Genomic DNA, 26,791 nt, shown 5'->3' with positions numbered 1-26,791 from the left:
CCTTCCTCTCTCTCTTCCTCTCTTTCTCTTCGCCTCTCTTTCTTCCTCTCTCTCTTCCTCGCTCTCTCTCCTTTTCTCCTCAGTGGGTGTCACCTGAAAGACGGCTTCCCTCCCCACACCATCCTCCAGTGTCTGTGTTCTGCTGGTTAACCCACAATCCCCTGTAGTTTGTGTCGCCAAAGGCGGGCCGGCAGCAAAGGTCATGGCGAACCACTGCTCCTCTCTTTATCTGTTAGTCAGTTGGTTTGACCTGTGCATTTTACTACCTGTCAACCCAGGCCTTCTTTTCGTGAAATACAGGTCAAATACAGTGTAGAGTAGATCTTATGATGGAGCTGGACAGTGGGTAACACATGGCACGATGCTCAGTGTTTAAGTCAAGTTTTGCTTGACCCCAAACCATTTCTTGTATCCTTTATGCCGACAATAAGTGATGCCGTGCTGGAGTTAGGTTCAGTGATTTCAGTGACATAGAGGTGCTTTATGAAAAATACAGCCTTTGGGGTTTATGGCAACAACCCTAATGTATTGATATGTCTCTCTGTGTGTGTATGTTAGGTCAAATGAAGGACGGAGACAGATAGTCATGCATAACAGCTACCCCCTAGTCTGTTCTGAAGGCCTACTGGTGTTAACATGTTTCTCTGTGTGTGTGTGTGAGTGAAAGTGCAATGTAAACTTAACGAGTAATCCATACTCTGCCTGGCCCGCATATGTCCCTGTTCTCCAGCCTGCTTTCACAGGGGACTAGAGAGCTCTGCCCTGACATTAATAAGGTTCTTGATATAAGACTCCCATGAACATCTGTAGGGAACAAGCAAAAAAACAACAACATCCTCCCAAAACAATTTAATGCCTCCATGCCCCCGGATCGCCAGCGGGCACCCGTGAAATGAAAGTGGAACACTTTTTTTCCCCTCACTCCCCCTCTGCTTTCCACTCCATCCCCCTCTTCTGGAGGAAGTACACCAGGAGGACCTTTTAGAACCCTCTAGAAAAAAAAACAGAACATCGGGCAGACAGACGGCGCTGAACACTTGGTGGGTGTTGTTTCTGTGCTAAGCTTACTCTCTAACTCCAGAATCTCTTCCTGTCCTAATGATGGCTATGCCTCCGCGCAGCAATAATCAAGTAATTAACCGAGCCGTGAAGTGTTCGTGGTCATAGAAGGCTCTATGTAAGCAGTGAGGCCTTCAGCATGCATCCGAGGAGAGCTTTTGTGATGTATATGAATCTCGGACCAGTTTGGGTTTATTCTCAGTGTAATTTCATCTACTGAATGGGACATCTGCTCCCATGGTACTACAGACACAATAACTGGAGAAAAATGGACGTCCTGTCGATATACCGTATCTCTATTATCTCTCTCTTTATCTCTCTCTTTCGACATCTTTGCGACATTTGCATCAGGTTTGTGCGGCAATGTGACATTTGTGTCCCATATACTCTCCGATTGAGTGTAAACAACAAAAGGCCAGTGATGTGGTTGCACAGATGAATGATGAGCCGGATAGCTCATTAGTGACACAAAATGGCCGCCTTGACTTAGAATTTCAAACCTTTAAGGGTTTTCGGTCTTTACTTTAGGTTCAGCATACACAAATATTACTTTCAATCTTTACCTTTAAAAATATATTTTAAGTTTCGTAGTGAAAGGTAAACATGAAAGTGTGCTTGTCAACTGGACTGACAAATAGCAGCTTTTGTGCATGTTCATGCACATCAAATATGTAACATGACATAAACAAATCCCAACTGACAAGACTGTCTACTTCTGAGGAACAGTACAAAAACAAAGTAGTTTCAGCAGGAGGTTTGGGAGTCAAGTCGGATTTTGACTTAATTTGAAATCTGGGCAAATAGCATTTACTAGTGTCTAACATTTCACAAAGAAGGTTTTGTGCAAACATGGTTTATGTCCTGATCATTTTCCAGTGATAGTGTACATGTTTTGTTTGATGTGCACTCCAAATATTGGTTTCTAGGAGAGCAGATGTACAGTATTGAGAGACGTCCATGTTTTAGCACTTAACCTGTCAGTAATCATTGGCATTTTGAACACAGATTGACTTCCCTTACCTAATCAACAAAGAGGCACTCTGGAAGGGTCCTATGATGTAGCAATTAATTCCTAATTGATGGGATTGTTCCCCATTAAATAGATATCGACTAGCTCAGACGGTTCAGGACCCTGGGGACAAGCCAGCTAGCTTACTCAACATTGTGACATCGTCGTGTTCCACCTCTGGATCCGCTCCCCCCTCAACCCCCACCCCCCAACTCCTTGGCAGTTGTCATGGAGATTATCAGTAACATCTCTCAGCTGCTTGATGCTTTGAAATAGAGGCGCCTGCTCTTCCCCGTGCCTGACCTATTCTAATGTACACACTGACTGACTGGCTGGATAATTGGCTGGCTGGTTGACTGACTGGTTGTATCTCTGGCCAAATAGCATTTTAAATGATTTGCTGCCATAGAAACCTGGTTTAGTACACGGATAAGGGATACATATAACTATTAGCAGTTAGCAGCAGTAACCGAGCGTCTTTCTGCAGGGTGGTGACTGTGTGGACACCTGCCAACTTCCCGTCTGATGAACACTTGCATAATCAATCAAGAAATTCAATAATTGGATCAATGATGCTGGAGCTGTAAAAATCCTTTTTCGCTAACATGTTTGTTATATGCCTGCTAAGTGCTCCACAAAACCCTACTCCCTGTGGTCTCTCTCCAGTTATTCCCCTGCTTCTCACCTCATCCCTCATCCTCCCCCCAGATCCTCCTCCCACCCCCTCCCCCACACTCAGGCTGTTCTGGAGCAGTCCTTAGAGGGTGGCAGGTACGCACTGTGGCTATTATTTACCAGTCTCTCTCTGTTTTTCCATGTCTCTCTCGCCCTGTCTCTGTCTTTCTATGCCTTTCTGTCTCTCTCTCTTTCTCTGCATATATCACTTCTCTCTGTATTTTATTTAGCTCTCTCTCTTTCTTTCTCTCTCTCTCTCTCTGTGTAAACATACTCACGGGGCAAACATCAACTCCAGCTAATGGCCTTTCAGGCTGTCTGTCTGGCTCTCTGACATCACAGTGTCCTCAAACAGGGAACGAAGGCTTCCTGAATTCTGACCAGAGTAAATGTCATTGAAGTAATGCCCTGCTCACAGTAACCAACCTTTATTTAGATGATATCTAACTATATTTAGAAGCCCAGTGAAACAGAGATTAACGAGCACTCACTTTTCTTATAGTGAGTTCTAGGAAAGAACCTTGTTTTCCTTACTTTCCAGTCCTCTGGCCTGGTTACAGTTCTTGTTGTTGGATTATTGTTTGTGTGATTAGGAAGTGCATGACAACTCTTCATTCTCACTTGTTGTGTTGTTGTTCCAGTTTGCCACTTGTTGTATGTCTGTAATAATAGAGTGCAGAGCAGCTGTCTCAAGCAATACTCCTTGTGATCATGCTCTGTAAACACCAGAGTAAACCCAGCCTGAGGGACGCTGTGTCGGACATCAACTATTAGTATCACACAAGAAAATACAAACACACACACTAATACACGTACACAAACACACACACACACACATACATTCACACCTACCCACACACATACATACACACACACGCACACACATTACCAGGGTAAGAAAAACACTCAACACACACACACACACAACTCTCCTGGCTGCTGTACAGTATGTGAGTTGTCCTTTAAAAGCACCTCCGTTAAATAACAGGCCACCACCCTGGGGAAATGAGGCCTTCTATTTTTAGCTATAGTGGTTCTTGACCGGTCACTGGGGTATTCCTGAAGGCTGACCCTTATGCTCAACCAAATTTAAAACAGCTGTTTGGACTCTGCCCTGATTTGACTTATATATATATCCCAGAATATAAATATTGTTAGCCTTTTGCGCTTTATTTGTGATAGTGACAGTTTGAGTCTGATCCTTAATTAACCTTTAAGAGTGTCAGAGGAGACAGCTACTGTGCACTGTCATTTCCCTCCATTTCTGCTCAGAGATGTTGGTTTTTATCAAGTGTGTTACTGTCTACCTCCACTCTCTCTCCTTCTGCGGCTCCCTCCTCCTCCACTGTTACTGAGAGGCAGCAGTGTTAGCTTAGCTGCGCTGTGTAAGGTATTCATGAAAGACACACAGTTACATGTCTGGATGGCCTGGCTGAATAATTCATGTAATGGAGGAGAGCTAAATCCCCCTCACATCCTCTCTCTCTCTCTCCTCTCTCTCTCTCTCTCTCTCTCTCTCTCTCTCTCTCTCTCTCTTTCTCTCTCTCTCTCTCTCTCTCTCCTCTCTCTCTCTCTCTCCTCTCTCTCTCTTTCTCTCTCTCTCTCTCTCTCTCTCTCTCTCTCTCTCTCTCTCTCTCTCTCTCTCTCTCTCTCTCTCTCTCCTGTTGTGCTCTCAAGCTGTGTAATGGGCTCTGTGTAGCCGTGAAAGCTATGGGTTCCAGAAAAGAAGTTACTGAATATATCCCCACCATGCCCCCCTCACACACACAGGTCCTTGAACCCAGGCTGCACTTCATCTCTAGCCCTGATGCTTTGTACCCATGTCTTATTCATCAGAGGGCTATCTTCCTGCTCCTGCTCCTCCACCAGTTGCAGTCTTCACCTGGGTCAGAGCAACGTTTACCCTACGAACAGTTTACCCTATTTTTACAGTCAGATACAGCACCTGAGTGAGCTGGTAACGAAAATTAACGATTGTCCGCGACTCCGTGCATATTTCGTGCCAGAGACACTTTGTCTCTCTTCCTTCTCTCCTGACAGGAAGCCTAATGGTTCATTTTGGTGAGGTGGCCTGATGAAAGCCTGCACTAATGGCTATTGTTTGTTTGCAGCGCTCGGTCCTCCACGGTCCAGTTGAGGTCTTACCACCCCCCCCCCCTCCCCCCCCCCCCCTCCCCATTACACTCATCGACCTCCTGACAGAATGGGGTTTGTTTGTTTGGTAGACTTGTTGCAGGCCTTTATTCATTCTGGCCCTTGCAAATGACTTGACAAATTGAACTAATTTCCTCCTGTCTGGGTGCTGTGCATGGAGACTCCCTGGACTTTGTCTCGGCTAGTTTACCTCTCAAGATGGAAGGCTACAGGGCTGGCTTGGTGACAGTTTCCATCTGGGTTGTAGAGAGTCCTGCTCTACTGTACTAAAAGGTGGTGTTCATCGGGCGGAAAGTCATCTGGACAGGCTACAAGGCCCGGTTCTGTTCAACATGAGCTCTTATGTTGCTCCGCGTCCAGAGTTATGTCTGTCAGAGAGATAATCAATAGCCGCCTACTAGTCCACTGTGTGCCTGGCTCTATCAGCTGGAGCTCATACGAGGAGTCTACATGTCTCATTAGAATTGGGGAATTATGGAATTGGCTGGACTGGTCTGATATGTCCAGTCCACATGCACAAACATGCACAGGACACATCCTTGTCGACATCACATAGGAGAGGGCCGGGCAGGGGTTAAGGGAAGAGAGGACACTGTTGCACTGTGTGCTTTGTAGAACAGCGGTGAGATGGGTCCGTTTCTGCTCTCCACAGGTAGAGCTAGCTTAGCCCCCCTGTGAAGGGACAGGTTAGAGGAATTCAGGGGAGAATCAAACCGAGCCCCTCCTCCTCCTCTCTGAGCCGACAGCAGTGCAATAGCATTAGCTGTGTTTGCTCATGAGCCAGAACGCTATCATGATGCCTGAAAAAGAGCGTTCTTGAATGGGGAGCTATGAGGCCTGCTTTGGTCCTGAGGCCAGCTCATACACTGAGCCATCACCTCTCAACATAGGCTTTCTCTCCCAAAGCCCCTGCACAAAGAACACATTAGAGTGCCCCTGAGCACTGCCGGAGAGAGCTAGGCCGGAGAAGCACACTGGATCGTGTTTGCTCTCTCTCTCTCTCTCTCTCTCTCTCCTTCTCTCTCTCTCTCTCTCTCTCTCTCTCTCTCTCTCTCTCTCTCCTCTCTCTCTCTCTCTCTCTCTTTATTTCTCTCTATCTCTCTCTTTATCTCTCTCTACCACTCTCTCTCTCCCTCCCTATCTCTCTCTCTCTTTATCTCCCTCTCTCTCTCTTTATCTCTCTCTCTCTCTATCACTCTCTCTCTTTATCTCTCTTTCAACCACTCTCTCTCTCCCTCCCTATGTCTCTCTCTCTCTCTTCTCTCTCTCTGTCTCTCTCTCTCTCTCTCTCTCTCTCTCTCTCTCTCTCTCTCTCTCTCTCTCTCTCTCTCTCTCTCTCTCTCTCTCTCTCTCTCTCTCTCTCTCTCTCTCTCTCCTCACATAGCCTCACATGCAGATACAGTATGTGCACTCATATGCATCACGGACTGACACCAACAAAGACACACACACACACTCCGAAGCTCAAGTGCAAAACACAGACTGACGTGCGGACAGTTCTGTCTACACACGCACGCACACACACACACACTCAATGCCCTAAGGGCCCCATGGCCAGATGGACACCCAGCCTAGTCCGCCTGCGCACACTGCAGCCTGTTTGCTGCTCTGTGTTATGTAAGCACGTGAAACACACAGGGCGGCACGTGTGTGTATGTGCCAGTCGCAAGAAACAGAGACAGAGGGGCTCTATCAGAGAAGCTGGGCCTCGTTCTGCCTGCCGTTCAAGGAGACCTCGTGTTTGTTCCCATCCGGATACAACCCAACGATCAGCTCTCTCTTGCAACTTTGTCTTCCTCTCTGTCTTTTTTCCCCTATGTCCATCTCTCTCCACTTCCAACCTCATATGACCCAGAGGTTTGTGTGTGTACAGGGCTGGCTGGTGTGTGTCTGTGTGTGTACTTGTAAACGTTTGTAAGAGTGAAACTGATGATTTTGATGGAATGGAAAGATGATGTGACATCCTCCCAGGAGAGTCTCTTGGTAGGTGGTCCTAAACTCATTCTCCCACAGTCTTTTTAGAAGATGAGTACAAACTTCCACACATACACCACACATATTCTGACAATCATCTCTCTAGGGGGTTCGGTGGTGGGGGAAGCTAGTGGAAAATCATACCTAACACTCAAAGTTTCTAAAGAGACATCAACATCAAGGCTTATTCAGTCTGATGTGCTCATTTTCCCCTCACTGCTCTTTGCTTTTTAGCATGCCCCACATGCAGTACTGGACTGGTTCACTGGGACATTGATTGGTTCCATGTACTGGCCTCAAGGGCTGCATTTAGTGCCAGACTTATCCAACAACTGTCTCTTTCACGCACGCATACACACAGACACATACTGTACACACCAGTGCACACACACACACACACACATTCATCAGCTATCCTGTGAAGTGTTGCCAGCCCTTTTTCCACTCGGCCCTGGACCTTGAGTTGAGTGACCAGTAAGAACAATGAAGTGTCCCTGGTGGCAGGGAACAGCACCCTGCTGACTGTCTGCCACTCTTTCTTCACTCTCCTGATGCTCTCCACCTGGATCAGCACTCAGAACTCCAACTCCCATGGGGCCGTGTGGGTAATCTGGAGAGAACAGCTCTGACAGAGTCATCAGCGGTAACGATGCTCGTTGGCTGTTTGCCAATACTGTACAGCCCCCATGTGTCCTGTTCTACGCCTTCCTGGAGATTTGGAAGAAGTGTGTGTTTGTCCGTGTATATCAATACGAGTGTGAGTGTGTGTACGTGTCTCTTTCTTTCTCTGTGTGTGTGTATGTGCGTGTGTGTAAGAACATGTGGCAGGTTAACAGAGGGGGGTGACTGATGGGAGGCGAGTCGAGGGAACAGCCTCCTGGCCTGAGAGGCAGCATGGATAAATTCAATTTCCATCGACTGAACGCTGAAAAGAAATAGTTATTGGGATTTCAATTCACACCCATTGGAATGGCATTAACCCTAAGCCTAATATTGAGTTGATTGGGTGAGCAATGCATTGGGTCAAACAGTGTTCTCTGTGCCACATCAGTGACCTCTTACAGTACACCGTGACCCCAGCTCACCTCTCAGGAATGGGGGAAAATGATTCTATGGATTCCAGGGAGAGAGATAATCCGACACTCCTGATAACCCTGGCAGCCTAGCTGCACTCTGAGGTTTTAACCATACTTCCTGAAACCGCACTCAGAATGGGGCAACTTAAGTTTCTAGGCTAATGTGGCTATTTTCAATTCCCCTACTTATGGCTTTGTCACACATAAAGCACCAAATGAACCATCATTTCAAGCTTTGTATTATTTTAAAAGGTGCTCCATCAGTGACGTACAATGTGAGTTTTTTTTTTCTGCAAGAAGTTGAGCTACAGCATGCAGCGTTCATGGGCAGGGTAGGAAGGTTAGACTCCCACTGGGCAGAATGTGTTCAGGAAGAATGAACATTCAGCTCTTCAGTGACAGGAGCTGTCAGCGGAAGAGAATCCTGCTTTGTTTGTACTGCAAAGGCCTGTAAGCAGAACGACCTCCCTGTGACCTTTATTCTGTTCATTGTATAGAATCCTGGGCACTGGCTGCCCCACACTGTGTTGCTTTGGTAGACGACAACATTCCAGAAACCAGACAGGTAATGTCTCCACTGTAATCATATTCACAAAGTGTGACGAACATTATAACATTATATATTTCCCATGTGTGGGAAATCTAATTTTTCTTGAACTTTGAATATTTCATTCACCTCACAAAATCCACACATAAACAAAAATGCCATTTGCTTGACTTATTGCTCTATCTATCGGCCCGTTGCCCGTCAGAGTGTGTGAGTGTGTGTGTGTGTGAGAGGCAACTGTAAAGTGTTTTGGGTGTACCGCGAGGGGGCAGTTAAATCCTCTATATAAACGCAGTCCATTTACCATTATATCATCGGCAGCCTCAATTAGTCTCAAATATGCTCAGAAACATGTAAATTATTATTATATCATGTTATCATGTTATCATGTACTACAGCTGCAGTTTACCAAAGAGGAGTTGAATAACTCAGTGCTTTCGTCAACTGATTCATTTGGACAGAGAATCTTATCAGGGATGATCATTGTTGTGTAACAGACACATTCTGCTCTATCAGCTCACTCTGAGCGACTTGGAAAGATCAGACGAGAGGATTTGGGTTTCTGTAAACACTGGACATTTGCCCAATGTTGACACAGCTAAAAACAATTATATATACTGTATATATGATTATATAATACTAGGATCAAATGGCACCTCCTGGTTTTGTGTATCCCTCTGACGTGTTCCACAGAAAGGGCCTACCAGGTTTGAAAGCCACCACACACGCAGTGATGCTATATACTTGATGAGTTATTAGATAATGTGGGTATTTTGTGACCTGTTTGCAGCTTTCTAAATCTCCTCTTTGTATCAAACAGGGCTCTTTATGTAAGGGGATGTAGACTGCCTTGTTGGGACACTTGGGACAGTTGGCAGAGGACAGATGGACCTCTGGCATGGATTTCTCTCTTTGATCGTGTGCCTGATAAAGTAGCATGGTATAACTTTAATACTAGATTAGTCTTTTCTTTTGAGACCTTTTTCTTCTTCTTTTTCTTTCTTTCCTGTTTTTCTGTCTGTCTTTTCACCACAGAACCTTTGACATGCTACCAGCCAAACTCATGGTGTTTTAAAGTCAGTCTCCACCTGTCTATAATACTTTCCAGACTCTGACTCCCTCCCCCTAAGTTCAGAAGACCCCTATTTGTCTTTACTCCTCTGCCAGCTGCTTCCCCTCATCCCCCTCATTGTCCATGAAACCTTTGCACTCTCTCTCTCTTGGTCTCTGTTATTCACTGTCTTTTTCTCTCTCTCCCTCTCTTTCTCTCTATACTCCTGGCCATTCGTAATGAGCCAGCTGTGCTCCTGTGTACAGTAGGTGCTTTATCAAAGAGCCGGGGGGGGGGGGGGGGGGGGGGGTGCGGCTGTCCTGCCTGTCTGAGGGAGCTCTCTGGTTGGTTGAGGGCAGAGGTGGACATTGGCCTCCATCAGGGCTCTGCCAAAACCACTGTCACTCTGCTGAGAGGGCTCCTGCTACCGAGGCTGTCAATGGAAGAATGGCTCGTCCAATAGGAGACACAGGTGGCACTGCAAAGGAGGGGTCGAGTGTGAGTCCATCATGGGCTGACCAATGGTTGGCCAACCATCTCGATACCATCATCTGTATTGAAAGTGACCATCGCTAATGACGATGGCTCCGGCGGCCCTCGAGTTGTCTTAATTGGCTTATTTTCCTCGTCTCCTTCCCTAGGCTGACTGACTAGAGGTATTTGTCATATCACTAGGACCTGTCATGGTGCTGAATGGGAGGAGGGAGTGTCTTTCCCAGGGAGGCTGTTTAAGACTGTGAGGAGCTTCCGGATGATAAAAGCTCAGCTGAGTGTGACAGGGGGGCTGAAGTGGTGGCGAGCGCAGGCGGGCCGGGCCAGGCCATGACAGCTCCACATTAACTTATCGAGATGGATGACGGGGGGGAAATGGGCCCGCTGCACTTAGCCATCAGCGAGCTGGGGCGACCAGTAAGTGCACCGAGGCCGGTGACGGGTACAGGGGGGCGGCCACCGTAAACAAGCCCCTTCAAGGACAAGGGGACCGGGGCAGAGGACAGAGGGAGAGAGGGAGACACAGGGTGGAGGAGGAGAGAGGCAGAGAAGAGGAGGAGAGAGGAAGAGAAGAGGAGGAGAGAGGAAGAGGAGGGGAAGCAGAGGGGGGGAGTGGGAGAGAAATGGGACAGGGGACAGGACGGACACAGGAGAATGGGAAGGGAGGACAGGAGGTATGAGGAGAGAAGGAAGAAGGACAGAGGAGGAGAGAGTGGGCAGGGGAGAGGATAGAGTGAAGGGACAGAGTGGACAAGGAGACAAGGGTAAAGGCCTTGTTGTTAGGATTCAACCCTCAAGTGATTGATCCTGTACAACAGCAAGGGAAAATATGTTTTTCTCATTAGTTCTCTTGTAAGCCAGTATTAGTAACATTATTTGTAAAACGCCAACTGTATTGATGAGAACTCATAAGCAGCAATTTGTGTTCTCCAGCTGCTCACTGATGATTAATGATTTGTTTGTTTACTTGTTTGAAACATGTTTGTGTGTGTGTTAGTTCGCCAGCGTTTAGCGTTTAGCTGTGGCAGGCAGTGAGCCCTAATGACCCAGCTTTCTCTGTAATCTGAGCCCTTCCTCCCGGACGCGTTGCCACCACACACACGGGGCAAAGGGGCCAAACACTGTTATGTAAGCTGCTCAACTGCATGCAAGCCTGCTTAGTGTGCACAGGTGCCCTGAGAGATGTGTATCAGGGTGTGTATTAATTGGTTGTGATGTTGGTGCTTGTAGTTGCTCCCAGTCTGTGCAGGGGTCAGATATGCAGGTGTGTGTGTGAGTGAATGAATGTTGGAGATGGGGTGTAGGTGGGTGCTGGCAGTACATGTGAGACATAAACATTACTAATCGGAAGTGTGTGTGTGTGTGTGTGGGGGGGTGTCATGGGGGGGCATGTGGTGTCTGCGTGCATATGCTGTGTGTGTGTGCACATTCCTTGGGCCTGTGAGATACATTGCAAGAATACAACAGTGCTGGGGCGTAAGGGGCTGAGGAGCAGTTTGTCAGCTCTGTGCTGATAGGTTCATCCAGACAGGCCACTTGTTCTCTGGGTAATTGAAGAGCTTGATTAAAGATGTGCTGCAGTCGCTCCAGCAGGAAGCATACGCTACGCCCTCTACGTATCTCCTGCTCAGAATAGTGTTTGGTGTGTGTGTGAGGGCTAGGGAAATGGACGTGTACAGTATGATGGTCTCTGAGTGTGTGTGTGTGCTCATTCCTGCAGGGCCTTTGAGCATTTGCGCAGAGAGAACGCCACTTGTAGGTGGAGGAGGGAACGGGTGGGCTCAGAGCAACAGTGTGTGTGTGGCACACAGAGGAGGAGGTGGGCTTTGAATATGAAGAAGGTCGACTTAACTGGAATACTCGAGGTCGACTTAACTGGAATACTCAAGGTCGACTTAACTGGAATACTCGAGGTCGACTTAACTGGAATACTCGAGGTCGACTTAACTGGAATACTCGAGGTCGACTTAACTGGAATACTCGAGGTCGACTTAACTGGAATACTCGAGGTCGACTTAACTGGAATACTCGAGAAGCAGTTAGATAGGATCCGTCCCTGTCGCATACAGATTAAATATTTGAACATCTGCGAATGTAGCTGGACTTGATCAGTGTAGCCGGGAGATTCCTCCATATGTACAGAGCCCACTTAGCCCAGTTAAGTTAGACTTTGTGAGATTTAACGTAAACCCCTCCTCGTCACTTGCTGCACTTAGTTATATATTGATCCCATTACGCTGTGCATCCTCGAGTGTTTCTCTGTGTCTCTGTGTTACTGAGCTAATGGGAGGTTAAGCAACGCTCCGTTTGACTAGCGCGCTCCAAAATCCTATTTGCTGCTGTCAGCTGTTAATTGCGGCGAATGTGATCCTTAGCATTAATCCGCCTTAGCGCCGGAGCCTTTTTGATCCCTGTCTGCTGGCTACCCCTGCTAGCGTCACAGCCCACACACCCTCCGGGGTGGGGAGGGGGGTCATTCTGTGTATTTGGGCATCTGTGTTTGCTGGTGTTTGCACTCTGCATCATCAGCTCATCAGGGCCAATGGGAGGAGATCTTTGAGCTGCACACCTGTCACACCTGACGGGCCAGGAGCTGCCTCAATATGGAGACCAGTGTGTGTGTTTGTGGGTGGTTGTGTGTGTTGGGGGAGGGGGAGGGTGGTTGTGTGTATGTGTGGGTAGGTGGGTGGTGGGGTTAGTGTGTCTTTGTGTGTGTGTGTGTGTGTGTGTGTGTGGCAAACCAGGTTCCATCAGAGCGCACTGTTAACCAGTCCGTTGCACATCTGACTATGAAAGTACAAGGGAGCGAGACAGGCGGCAGAGGCAGAGAGACAAAGCTGGCAGAAAGACAGAAAGAAAGACAGGTGTATCCTAAGGGAGAGAGAAAGAGAGAAAGGTATATATATCGAGAGAGAGAGAGAGAGAGAGAGAGAGAGAGAGAGAGAGAGAGAGAGAGAGAGAGAGAGAAAGAGAAAGAGAAAGAGAAAGAGAAAGAGAAAGAGAAAGAGAAAGAGAGAGAGAGCGAGAGAGAGAGAGAGAGAGAGAGAGAGAGAGAGAGAGAGAGAGAGAGAGAGAGAGAGAGAGAGAGAGAGAGAGAGAGAGAGAGAGAGAGAGAGAGAGAGAGAGAGAGAAAGGTATATATATCGAGAGAGAGAGAGAGAGAGAGAGAGAGAGAGAGAGAGAGAGAGAGAGAGAGAGCAAACTCGATCCACAGTCCCTCACCCCTCATTTAACTTTGTGATGGTTCTCCTGTAGTGAGGCTGGAACGTTGCCCTGCCGTACTCCTGTTGTGCCAGCCTCCATTGGAGGTTTCACAGTATCCATTGTATGGCGTGTGCATGTGTTTGCGTCTGTGTGCATTGACACATAGAAGTGTCCAGCTAGGAAAATATCTCTGCTCATCGCCTTCTGTGGTCATCACCAGGACGGGATTGGCTTTGTCGTGTTTGGTGTAGAGTGCAGTTGTAGTGTTTGTACAGAGATGACTGTAGTGGTGGGTGAGCAGTGTTAGATGTGAAGGAGGAGACCTTTTCATATCTGCTGGAGCTGCTCTTCTCCTCCCACGCCTTTGGAGTCTTTTCATTATCAGGTTGGTCCAGCAGCTTTGGGTTTTTAAATGGTCACCTCCACTGTGTGGTTTCATTATGTAGTATAATGGATGTGAGTGAGTTTTTGTTTCCGGGGCTATGGCAGATTCTTATAGTTATTCCGTTCTCTACACTGCTCTGAATGACTGCATGTGTGTGCTTGAGTTTGTGTGTCACTCATCTGTGTGTGTGTGTGTGTACAACATGATGTACATACTGTAGCCTACATATATATGTACAGCATGCATATGAGCGGAGCCGCCTCACCCAAATAATCGGTTCTCCATCCACCATGAAGACAGCCCACAGCCATAAGCATATGTAGAGAGGGAGTGTGTACAGTGTGTGTGTGTGCCCCATCCATCCTGCTCAGCACCAAGATGTGGATTGAGGAACACATTTCTTTTGGACCCCAAATGGACTCCCCACATTGATTTTCCTCTCTGGTCTGGCATATTGTCAACCCCGCTTAGACGTTACAATGATTTATACCTCCATTAGGAAACTCTTAGCAAACAGTCCGCTGTGAGCGGAAGTAGGGTGAAGTAGTCAAACGCTGTTTTTAGGATTATTTTTTTTGTCAAGAGAATTTATTATTTTCATGACTTGAATTCCAACCATATTTGATGCCTTAGTCTTTCAAATGTTGTTGTTTGTGTTGGTGAGAGATACAGGGCAGAGATACAGGGCAGTACGAGAGGGTTTTAGAGAAGTGCCACTCAGATGTCGGCTGGATTGCGTGGCTTTCTGAGAACCACAGAGATTAAAATGGAACCGTATCCAGTTAGCCTATGTCATGATTTCACAGCTCAATGCTAGATTCCTGCGGACACAGAATGTTTACAAAACAGGGACGTTTAAATGTGCAAGTGTTGCTTTTACATCAGTACGGTGACGCACACTAAGTCATATTTTGCTCTGCATATTATGTGTTGTATCTGTCTTTCAACCTTTGATGCAGTAACCTCTTATGATGCCTTGACATGGCATACACAACCTCACACACACAGACACACTGAAGCGCTCATGCTCACACACGTGACTCATCAAGTGGGAGTGTGTGTGTGCTGTAGTAACCCTGAGGCCAAGGTACTGTGGCTGACAAAATGAATCAGAGTGGGCATATTGCAAGGTCACTCTTTGACTCTTGATCATTACAGGCTTATGTGATCAGGACTGTGTGTGCGAGTGTGTCTCCGTCAACAGTTCCATCTCCTCAGACACACAGTAATGGCAGCAGCATTACTCTCCCCGCTCATGTGTAGCTGTCACAGGGCCTCAGAGTGATGATGGAGCTCTCCTGTGTGACAGTCTGTCAGCCCAGAGAAGACTCCACTCACTCTGCCTCGCTGCTCCAGCTCCAGTGTCCCTCCCTCAGGTTCTCAAGCAGCCTGCTTGGAGCTCCTGTTGGACCCGTCTGATAGGACCTGCTAGGACCCTGGAGTAAGAGACTAGAAACTAGCTACCAGGCCTGCAGTACATATTCTATGATGAATATGGCCTGCACAGCTGTGTTCTGGGCACCCTCTCTGTGTGTGTGTGTGTGTGTGTGTGTGTGTGTGTGTGTGTGTGTGTGTGTGTGTGTGTGTGTGGGCATGGGGGGTGACTATCAGATGGTGGTTGTTCCCGGAACCCCGCCCAGACAGAGGCAGATGGGGTTGTAAACATTGATGGAGGGTGAGTCAGAGATGTGAAGCTGTGTGTGTGTGAGGGGGGTGGGGTAGCAGCAGGAGGGGGAAGAGGGGACCATGGTAGGGATGAGAACAAGCCATTCAGCCTCACTCTCTAGACAACTAGAACAAAACAAGATGGCCCACCCTTGTTTGCCAACAGAGTCTCAACAGATTCATTACCCATTTATACAGATTAAATTAATTAGTTTCCTGTTGGAAGTGCCTGACTTCAGCCATGACCATTCAAGTAATCACCAGCATTAGCTGGAATGGTCTGACCGGTTTCTGCCCTCCATTTTACACTACCTACATGGAATGAGTCTGGGCAGGAAGTTTCAGGGTGTCCACCGTAGAGGGTAAAATGACAAAGCAAGTTGTTGTTACTCCAAACTTTATTCAAAACCCACAAAGGATGACTTCTACAGTGATTCAAATGTTTATGAGAGACTGTGAGTTAGCTTGTTTAGTAATTCTATCTAGCACATGGGAAAAAACACCATGGATGAGCCATTTTTATTTTGAGCTTCTAAGCCCCTATTTTAATCATTTTGACATTTATCCAGTGATGGAACGGGTGGTTGGAGGAGAATTTAAGAATAGGTTTGGGGACGATCATGTGACTGTGAGGAGCTGATGTGCTTCAGGAGACAAGCTGTGGAGGGAACGAAAAAACAACAGAGAGAGAGGATGAAAGAGGAGAGAAAGAAATCTGCAAACTCATTCTGCGCTTCAAAGCGGACGGCGAGTTCACCTCCTCTCACTGTCGCTGGCGTCGGCAAGGTGACTCGCAAGGAGACCAAAATAAAACTGTATGAATATCTGGAGACAGAGCTATGCTCAAAAGAACTGGATCCCAGAAGACAATGTGCTAGATTCAACCACTGGTAACACCATAAGGAGGACAGGCTATTTCAGGAAGGCACACCTTAGGCTGCAGATATGTCTTAATCCTGAATCTGATTTGGATAGAGAACAAATGACTCAATCTTGATGGATACTCCTGAATTCAGTAAATTGTATGAATTGCTGTCCATAACTTGTAAATCCTATGTGCCACTTCAACTCTGCGACCCCAATCTGCTCTCAGGCAGAGTGTGTGTGTGTGTGTCAAGCCGGGAGTGGTCGTTACTCAGGGGCCTGACAGGGACACTGCCCTGGTGGATATCTCGGCACATGTCACACGTCCTTGAACCTGTCACCATGTGGTGGTCACTAAATGACAGCAGGCATGTGTGGACGTGGGGCAGCACTGGTGGTGCTACACTGTCAGAGAGCGAGAGAGGCAGTGCTATCCAGGACTGGCTAACATATGCAGCGGAGTTGTCCCAGGCTTGCAGCCTGAGAGCTAGGGCATGTGGTGTGAGGGTGGTGGTGGTGGTGGGGGCGGAGGTGGTGAGGATTTAGGGGAGGACAGGGATGGGGGCTTCTTAAGAAGATAAGCAGGCATCAGAGCTGAGGTGCTTCCCTGTGTCCATCATCAGAACCTCTCCCCTCTCTTTTGCGCTCTCCCCGACCCCCAGGCCTGCGATTGGCTGTCACTACAGCGGGCAAGGACATCCATTGTGGGCTGCCGGGCGGGGCTGGCAGCCTGTAGATCACATCCCATCATGCCGCTGGGTGACAGCTCATTCTGGGTGGCTGTGGGGGGGGGGGGGGGGGGCGCAGTCAGAAGCACGCCTAGAGAGGGGTGGGACAGGACAGGGAGGGGCCATCCATCAAGCTCCCCTCAGCCCCCAGCACATGTTCGAGAGGTAGAGTGGAGGAGGGTGAAAAATCCCCCCCTACCCCGTCTCTCATTTTTATTGCCTCTGATGAGGTGGCAGTTAGCAGGGTCATTAATAACAACATGCTGGAATAAGGCATTTGGGAACCATTTCTGTAGTCTATCTCAGCACTCCATATATATGCTCTCTCTCTCTCTCTCTCTCTCTCTATCTCTGTCTTTCTCCTACCGCTCTTTTTCTGTCGTCCCATCCTATCCCCTATCCCCCATTCATCTCCTTCTCTTTTCTGCTCCGTCCATCCCTCTCTTTGTCCCTTCCTACCATCCACTCTTGCTGCCTCCTTCAGATCTAGTCTTCAGATCAGTGATGCAATGTGAGAGGGGGAGCCAGGCAGACGGTGAGAGGTGAGAGGACAAGAAAGACAGTGAACCTGGAGTGAGTGAGCTCATGTAGCAGTGAGCAGTTTGGAGCTTGACCCCTGTCTGAAGTGACGGTCTCCCAGTATCAGTGCGGCCCAGATGAGTGGCCAGCTGGAGGGTCTCTCCACGCGCCCAGCGGTCCTCACAACCACCACTGGAGAGGAGAGCTGGCTAACTACTGGCCTTAGCAGACAACCCTGAAGGCGAACACTACTGTCCTTATGAAAACATACTTTTTCAAATCTCAATCTGAGCCTCCAAAGTCCAAAAACACTGTCAATTTGGATCTCCTACAGTCAGTCCACATCCCACAAAGCACGGAAACGGACGACTGTGAAGGAATAGAAGTTGTGTTGATGTTGTTAGTGAAGCAGGTACTGTAGGAGGAGAGTCTTTATTAAAATGCTTCCACTCACTGTGCCTCGCGAGAGACGCAGAGGGATTAAATATGGGTCAGGTTCCACGAAGAATGAACTGAGTTTGTCTGAGTATACCCAAAACATGTTTCACTTTTCATCCCTGTCTGCAGTGTTGGTGAGTGGTGTAAGGGGAGGAGCTTTGCTCAGTGGTATCATCTGAAACTGGGCTTTTACTTCCTGCAGTTTGTTTTCTTTCTTCATGATTGTGTTTTTCTCAGTAGCTGTGTAATGTGTGTGTGTGAGTGTTATTTGTATCAGCAAATGAGCCTATTCCACGTTCCCTTCCGTGCTAATGGGGAATCATTTGGCATTCATTTTGACAGCAGTAACAAAATATGCAAATGTTAGACTCCCATTATTTGGTGCCGTGGACATTATTCAGCTCTCATGTTGTTTTTACTGACAAATGGGCATCTTTGTTCCTAGCCAAGGTCAGCACACAAGTTAAGTCAAATTATTACCCAATGTTGAAACACATTTGTAACCCGGTTGCTATATCTGTGCTGGAGAAGATGCTTTGTACACATTATGGACACCAGCTTCTAATTATATCGCTCTGTTCTTTTAAAGGAATGGAGTGAAGCTGTCCCTCTGTTCCACACTGAAATTAATTGGTCTCACAGGATTGGGCCTATTCATGTCTCCATGTGTGTATTCCTGTCTGTATGCCTGTGTGTGTACAGTGGAGGGGTGAGTGTGTTTGTGTGCTTTAGAGGGGTGAGTGTGTGTGTGCAGAGGGGTGTGTGTGTTTGTGTGAATTAGAGGGGTGAGTGTGTGTGTGTGTGTGTGTACAGAGGGGTGAGTGTGTTTGTGTGCTTTAGAGGGGTGAGTGTGTGTGTGCAGAGGGGTGTGTGTGTTTGTGTGAATTAGAGGGGTGAGTGTGTGTGTGTGTGTACAGAGGGGTGAGTGTGTTTGTGTGCGTGTTCACTGGATGGACTGTACATGTGTCTGCCGTGCTCAGCAGTGGGTGAACGAGTGCAAGGAGGTGTGTGCTCACTGGCAACAGAACAAGTTGACAGTGCTAATAATACTGCATTCATATTTAACTTTCAGTACAAAGAAGAGATAGAGGAAGAGAGAGAGAGAGACTTTTGATTAAACCTATTGTATACCCCGGACGTGGAGTCAGGCTAGAATCAGACCACTGATAGAAAACGGAGTGGGGTGGTGAAATAGTAGAGACCGAATCTGTGGGAAAGAAAGTAGGTTGTGAGGTTGGTGGTGTTTAGAAAGTGGATCAGACTGCTTCTCCAGCTCAGAGGCACCCTGGTAGGAGCCAGGAAGGCTGCTGGGAGTCTGGACTCACAGAGAGGGGTCGGCGTGCCAGCCCCTGTCATCAGTCACCCAGAAAACCTTTTGTTTTGTCATTTGTCCGTATTTGAACAGATTAGACGTTGCCTGTGCTGTTTTTCCGGAAAGGCCCTCACATAACAAATAATTATTCGAACAAACAAGAAACAATTGTGCAAAATATGAAATGTTTAGCTTCTCCCTGTGTGAATTAGGTCAGATATTTTCAGGATCTAATCAAAGCCGAGAGCCTTAATCACTCAGAAGGAAACAGATAAGCAGAACCGAGCATTCCTGTCAGAAGGTTGATTGTGTTTGTGTGTTTGTTGGAACCCTGTTCTGAACTCTCTCAGAACATAATGAGAAACTGTACTCCACATGACCATCATGCATGTTTACATCCGGTCTGCTACCTCATACCAGACCACCTGGTGGCTCTGTGGCCTGTGCATGCATCTGCTTTTCTGCTTGCAGAGGGGGTGGAGTTTGGATGGGAAGCAGATATTGAGGGTTCACAGGTCGGGGTCTATCGCACCTCTGTCTGACCTCATGCGGTGGGACGAGCTAGCTAGCATGCTCATATTTAGCACCTAGTGTTTAGTAGCTGTGTATGCCACTGCTGCCTGTGCCACCCTCTGTTCTCTCCCTTTTCTTTTCAGAAGTCCTTTGAAGCTCCCACTGTGGTTACTTTGATTATCTTTGGTTTAAGTTGTTCAGTGAGCTTGATGTTCTCTCTCTCTCTAGCTCTCTCTTGCTCTCTCTTGCTCTCTCTTGCTTCTTTCTGTCTTTCCCTCTGATTCTCTTTCCACGTCTCTCTATTCTAAAACACTCGATTGCAATAATGCTAACCCAAGCCTCATTTTGAATGTCTTTGATTTGCCTGTGTTTCTGCCTTCTGTTCCTGTAGTTGTTGTTGTTGTGGTTTTTGTTTGTGGTGAGCTCTCTAACCCCAGTTCATTTTGTTGTGGCATCACCGCAGTCCAGGATGATGCGGCCCCAGGTACCCAGGAGTACATTATGTTGCGGCAGGACTCCATCCATTCAGCGGATATAAGGAGTAAAGGGTCCCCCTTTCGCGCTAAGTGTCATGAAATCTTCTGCTGCCCGCTGAAGCAAGCCATCCACAAAGAGAGCTCAGAGCCCGAAGGTTTGTTCTAATCCTGTCCTTGTTTTTTTGCTGATGCTCCCCCCCCCCATCCTCATATTCTGTCTGGACTGATGCTTGCACCCCCCACCCAACCCTGTCTTCCCACCCTGTCTTCGCACCCCCTAAACTTTTCTTTAATTTCCGCTCCATATTTGGAAGCATCTGCCCTGCTTACGCCCCCCTGTAGTGTGTGTGAGTGTGTGTGTGTGTGTGTGTGTGTGAGTGTGTGTGTGTGTGTGAGACTGTCTGTGGATAATGCCCCAGGCCTGAGAACTCTTCTGGCTTTCCCCTTCCTTTCCCTGCTGTGTGTGTGTGTGCTTGTACCTTATGTCTGCTTACAGAGCACAGCATCCTCCCCCCCTCCCCACCCCACCTCTCAAACTGACAAGCCTCTGAAAAAACCCTGGTTGGGGTCAGAGAATGATGCTGAAGCTGCCATCAGGAGTTTGGGAACTGAAAACCCTCAGCAAAGCTCTCACTTCTGACTGAGCCTTCACTGGAGGAACGTTTCATTCGTACCACAGGGCAGCCACAGCCTCTGCTCACACAGGAGGTTTCTGTGTTAAATATAACGGTCGCTTAGTTGAAACATGCACCCTAACCCCCTGGAAGAGACACCTCTTGTCACCTCATGTTTCCCCCTGCTTCTGCCTTCACAAGTCTGGTCCCTCTGGCCTCACCAGCGCCTCCATTCCCCACCCAGCACAGCCCTCTCCTTGCCTTTATCTCTCCCCATCCTCTCCTCCCCCCCCTCCCTCTCTCGCCACTCTCCTTCTCTCCTTACCCACTTTCAGTCTTACACTTACTTTTCTTTCCTCCCTTCCTCTTGACCTCTGTCAGTCTTTACCGTACTCCCCCCCCCCCCTCCCCCTGGTTCCCACATGTCTCCATGTGCATGAGGGTTGCTGCCCCCTTCCCCCTCCCCCAACATCAAGATGTACTGTGGGGGTTAGGTTGTGCCCCTGAGCGCCTGCATGCTGTCACTCTGCCCGCTGCTCCAGGACTGTAGCTACACTACAGGAAGAGGTGGGGCCTTGGGAGGGGGAGGGGGGTCTGTCATGCCTTACTCCATCTCTCCATCTATCTGTTATCCTGCCAGTAGAGTGCTAAGATTTGAGATTGCAACCACGTGAACATGCTTTCCTTCTCCAGACTCCCAGGCCGCTTGGTAAGAGCACGGTACACGTTGATTCCTCCTGACTGCAGAAACCCCCGATACACAGAACAGAGTTGCGCGTTCCGCGTGGTCGACGGCCAACTGGGTGTTGTTGATTGACGCAGCTCTCGAAACGCAGAACCATGACGTTCACCTGGGCCGATGGAGAGGGGGATAGGCGGAGAGCAACAGATTGAGCGGTAGAGGAAAATAGAGATGGAGAGACTTCGAGTGTGAGAGAGAGAGGGGTGGAGAAAGAAAAAGGGATGGAGAACTACAGATCTATTATTCAGTTTGGCTGCGGCTCCACATGGACGTGACTGCATTTCCAAAAGAGGGAGAGAGAGAGAGAGCGAAAGGGAAAGAGAGGGAAACAGAAGGAGGAGACACCGGTAACTGGTTCATCAGGGCGTATGAGGGACTGGTGTGATGTGCTCCATGTTTGTGCCCCCCCCCACACACACACACTCACAGAGTCAGCTGCACTGTACCTCCTGTTTTCTCAGAGCCCCAGGGAGGCCAGCCCTCTGCTCTTATCTACAGTATCTATCCACACACTCTGGTCTATCTGTCTATCCCATCTGTCTATCTATCTCGTCTGCTCCTGGGTTCCTCCCTCTCTTTAATCTATCCAGCGCTCTCTCTCTCTCTCTCTCTCTCTCTCTCTCTCTTCTCTCTCTCTCTCTCCTCTCTCTCTCTCTCTCTCTCTCATCTCCTCTCTCTCTCTCTCTCTCTCTCACTTATAGCTGTTTCTCCCTCTGTCCGACTTTTCTCATTTTGCTGCTTCTCTCTCCGTCTCAAGTTTTAATCTCATCTCCCCTTCCCAATCCTCTGTACCCCCGTTCTCCCAATCTCCCTATCTCTTACTCTCTTACTCTCTTACTCTCTCTCTCTCTCTCTCTCTCTCTCTCTCTCTCTCTCTCTCTCTCTCTCTCTCTCTCTCTCTCTCTCTCTCTCTCTCTCTCTCTCTCTCTCTCTCTCTCTCTCCACTGTCTCTGTCTCTGTCTCTGTGTCTGTGTACACATTCTATCCAGAATTCAGTTTAGGGCTTTGTGTACACACACACACTCTGTCAGGTGAGATACACACTCAAAGTCCCCAAACAGTCACAACTCCGCTCCTGTTATTTACCAGTGTACCGGCCTCGCAATTTATGGAGCACTCAGCTGGGTTCTTAAACAGGCCTGTAAATGTGTGTGTGATAAACTCAGCCACGATGTCCTATTGCCCTTGTCACTACCACAACCATCCTCCCTGTCACAAATCACCGCTGGCTCTGACTCCGCCCCCTCCCCAGGAGGCGGTCTCCTACTGTATGTACAGTAGCCGTCTGATGCGGCCTCTCTCTCCTCGCGGGCGCCCCGCCCCTTCTCAGGGAGACAGAATAGGGCGGAACACTGTACTGGCTTGCTATTCAAACGTGTTCCGTCCTGTCAGCTGGCGTGATGGTCCCGCTGACAAACGAACCCGTCTGCTGCCCAGTGAGGCGAGGAAGTGACAACACAGACATGGACCGGAGTGAGCAGACTCATCTATTTCCTGCCCCTCCCCTCCCTCGCTTCCGCCTCGCACCCCACGGGCGTAGAATGCATTACAGTCATTTACCATACAGAGGAGAGGAGGCACTGTAATTACATTTCAGGGGGCCCGTGTCTCTCCTCCTAACGCCTCGCCGCTCCCTCCCCTCTCCCACACCACCACCGCCTCCATCACCCTCCAAGCCCTGTTGACAAGCAGCCACACAGGTACACACACACACGTAAACAAAACATGCACAAAACACATTGCCTACCTCCATTTCTGTCCCCCCTGTTGAAAGCTACTGCACCTATTTATGTAAGTATATACATAAATTAGACAATGCATGAATAAATCATGTTTATGATAATTTGTTTTAGCCCTGGAGGTGGGTTGGTTGGTGGGGGGGGGAGGTTAACATTGCTTCAATGTCACAGCAACGTTGTCTTAGGAAGAGGTAGGATGAGGGCTCTACAGGGGTTGTGCATCTGACAGACACACCGCACCGGGCCGAGGTGTGTGTGTGTATGTGTGTGCGTGTGCGTGTGTGAGGTGATCCTTGTGATCTAATCATCATCGTCAAGTATAACTCCCAACACCAGTCATGCGTGTACAGTACTGCATGCTAGCTTCCCAACACTTACTCCACTCTCAAACACGCACACGCGTACACACACAAATGCAGATTTTCTCACGCTTGGGGAAAGCGTTGATGTAAAGTTCATATTTACTTCCCCTGGGCCTTGGTCTCCAAGGATAAACAAGTGGCAGAAATTGTGCATGACAGCATCAACAAAGAGAGAGGGGGAGTGGGTGAGGGAGAGAGGGGAATGGAGAAGAGAGAGAGGCACTGTTGGGGCATTGGAGTAAGTGAAGTAGAGTCAAGTTGCCAAGTCCATTAGGCTCCATCATGGTCTATTTAATTAGCACTTCACTCCCCATCCCCTCTCTCTCTCTCTCTCTCTCTCTCTCTCTCTCTCTCTCTCTCTCTCTCTCTCTCTCTCTCTCTCTCTCTCTCTCTCTCTCTCTCTCTCTCTCTCTCTCTCTCTCTCTCTCTCCTCTCCTCTCCTCTCCTCATTGCAGCCTCTGTCAGGACAGACTGCTAGTGAGAAATGGAGGGAGCAACACACAGCTAGACAGAGTGAGATAAAGTGGCGAGACAGACCAACAAACAGAGAGACAGACAGATCATGTGTTTAAAGAGAGAGACACACACAGAGTGAAAGCGAGACAAAGACAGAGACTGGATACAGTATAGAAAGGCAGAGAGACAGACAGACTCAGACAGAGAGAGACAGGCTGGAGGCGGAGGGTAGATGATATCTCAGAGTGACTGTTCCTCCACAGGGAGTTGGGCTGAAGTGACCGCGAAACATAGACGTAAACAGACAGCGAGATGGAGATGGTTGTCGACAATGAGCGTCTTTATCTCCCTCATCTGTGGACAGACAGATGGTGTCTGTGAGTTCTCTGAGGACTCAGGAACTCTCTTTGCTGTCCTCTGTTGTCTTAGAGTTGTGTTGCCTCACCTTGTGCTGTCCCCTAGGCATGCATGGTTATCAGCAGGTCATCTGGTGTGTGTACACTAGACTGTCTCTCGTCACTGAGAGGAAGACTACAGTTGTTAGATGTAGTTACACAGTCTGCAGTATCAGCCATGACATCTCCTGCTCTCAGACCCCAGAATTCCCTTTGGCGCCTATTGTGCCCACCCTCTCCATCGATGCATAACCAGCTCCCATGATCCTCTCCGTCTGACTCAAATTCAGATCCCCATCCCCCGCTCCCTGGCTTCTTTTCCCTGGAGTCAAGACAACACTGACATGGTGCTGTTAGCCTAGCATGCTAGTTGACTTTTTGGCTGACAGACACTTCCTTCAAGGGCGGGAGGTGGGCCTTTCCCTTTCACAACTCAAGGGTGGTGGTTGGGGGGGCATGGTTACTTGTGGTTGTGTGGTAGCGTCGGGAAAGGTGCGTGTAAGACTCCCCTCGTGTAAACAAGGCTTGAGCTTCGTAAGCGGTGCAATGAGGCACGGTGTCGAGTCAGCCAGTTGTTAAAGCGGCTACCGGAGTGTTCTCTGACAGCTGGCGGGGATAAAGAGAGACCACACACACACACACAGGAGTGTGCTTCCCCCGAGGTACGCACACCAGCACAAACATTCAGACTGGTGCAAGATACCAGTGTAATACGGCAGACAAAGTGACACATCCGACTTCAAAGGCCATAAAGTCATGGTGCCCACCCGACAACATCCTCTAGTGTTTCTATAGGAAACACACTGCTCAAGGGAAATACAGCCAAGCCCCTGCAGGCCAGGATATGACAGGATTGTGTTAGGTCTAATGCCATAGAAAGCCAGGTTATCCGTTAGCTAGTTGCGTGTGGCTGAATCCTAGGTGTTCACTTGGGTCGGCTGTCCGTGGAGACTTATCCGTTCCTGTTCGTGTCCCCAGGGACCCAGGTCAAATCTGTGTGTGTACCCAAGTATGAGAACCCCCCCCCACCCCCCCAAACCAAACACAAAAAAACGAAAGTACACATCGACTGCCTCATCGCAAGTGTCATCTCTTAAAGAGCCTTGCTGTCTAGAGTGGTTTCAGCCCTTTATCTGACAGTCATGTCCTACTCCACTGTGTGGAAAAGACATTTCAACCACGATCAATACCCTGCCTCTCCACAGATCCATTTCAAAGTCATTTGTGCTTTTGTCTCGACTGTCACTTTTTCCCCTCTCACTTTCACCCGGCAACGCTCTCATTTCCTGTCAGATGTTTCCCAAAGTGCGGCAGCGGGACTGAGACAAATCAACTTCTCTTAATGAGCCTCAATCTCGGCTCCTTGCCACAGCCAAAGAGATACTAGAGAGCGTTAAAGACCTTAAAGAGCGGTAAAGAGTCCTTCTAGAACTTTCGAGCACTTTCTGTGCAGTTAAGGGTTGAACAATGGTTGTTATGATTGTGCAACTCCCACCACCTCAATGACCTGCCTCGTCCTGGGAGCTCATGAAGTCTCTACCCTGAGAGAAAAAGAGAATGCAAAAGAGAGAAACCAAGGAAGAGAGACAGAGAGAGACAGAAAAAAAGACAGAGTGAGAGAAGCAGAGACCAAGAAAGAGAGAGAGAGAGCTTGGGATAGAGACAGAAACAGAGACCGAGAGAGAGAGAGGGAAAGGGAACACAAGAGAAAGAGACAGAGGGAGAGAGACAGTTGCTCTAACACACATAGACAGGAGGGTCACACTGGGCGCTGGGGAGGGTTATGTAAGGCCCTGGCATGTCTCGTCTCAAGGGGGTCACCTGGCAGCCTGCCAGCCTGCCAGTCTGGGCCTCCACTCGACTGGGATTCACTCAGACACCCAATTTCTCCCATCATGTCTCTTGCCAGCTACTGGGCTAAGAAGCACAGCAGAGAGGAGAGGAGACAAGGGCGTGGGTGAAGAGAAGAGGGGAGGGCAGGGGAGGAGAGGGTGGGGGAAGGAGGGGAGAGGAAGAGAGGAAAGGAGTGTAAGTGAGGGGTGTGACGAGGCACTCTCTGGATGCCACTGGGAGTCCTCCTTACTCCATTCTACATTGAACAGACACACACAAACAAACACACACACACACACACACACACACACATAAACACACATGAACAAATACACATCAAGTACAGTAGTAATGTAGTCTGGTATGGAAGGGAGGTTGATCCGGTAACTAACTGACTGCAGTGAAGTTGAACGCACAGCTGTTAGATGTGAAGGGAGTGGAAGCCTAGACTCAGTCTGTAACACAATGCGCCAGACATCTATTTTATTTTTTTCCCCGCTCTGCTTCAG

The 26,791-nt window shown here is 48.5% G+C and overlaps 1 protein-coding gene across 1 annotated transcript in view; it reads left to right on the top strand.

Annotated features, from left to right (window-relative positions):
- The window catches only part of fgf13a (fibroblast growth factor 13a), a gene marked incomplete in the record, with an annotated part of 81,973 nt that overhangs the window by 17,776 nt on the left and 37,406 nt on the right, over positions 1–26,791 (top strand). The window contains 1 exon segment of the mRNA XM_067248001.1: positions 20,129–20,296. Coding sequence (XP_067104102.1) covers positions 20,129–20,296 — 168 coding nt within the window.

Source organism: Osmerus mordax, chromosome 12, assembly GCF_038355195.1.
Source record: "Osmerus mordax isolate fOsmMor3 chromosome 12, fOsmMor3.pri, whole genome shotgun sequence".
Taxonomy (NCBI): Eukaryota; Metazoa; Chordata; class Actinopteri; order Osmeriformes; family Osmeridae; genus Osmerus; species Osmerus mordax.
The sequence above is the reverse complement of the archived record's forward strand: the minus strand, read 5'-3'. Positions and strand labels throughout refer to the sequence as shown.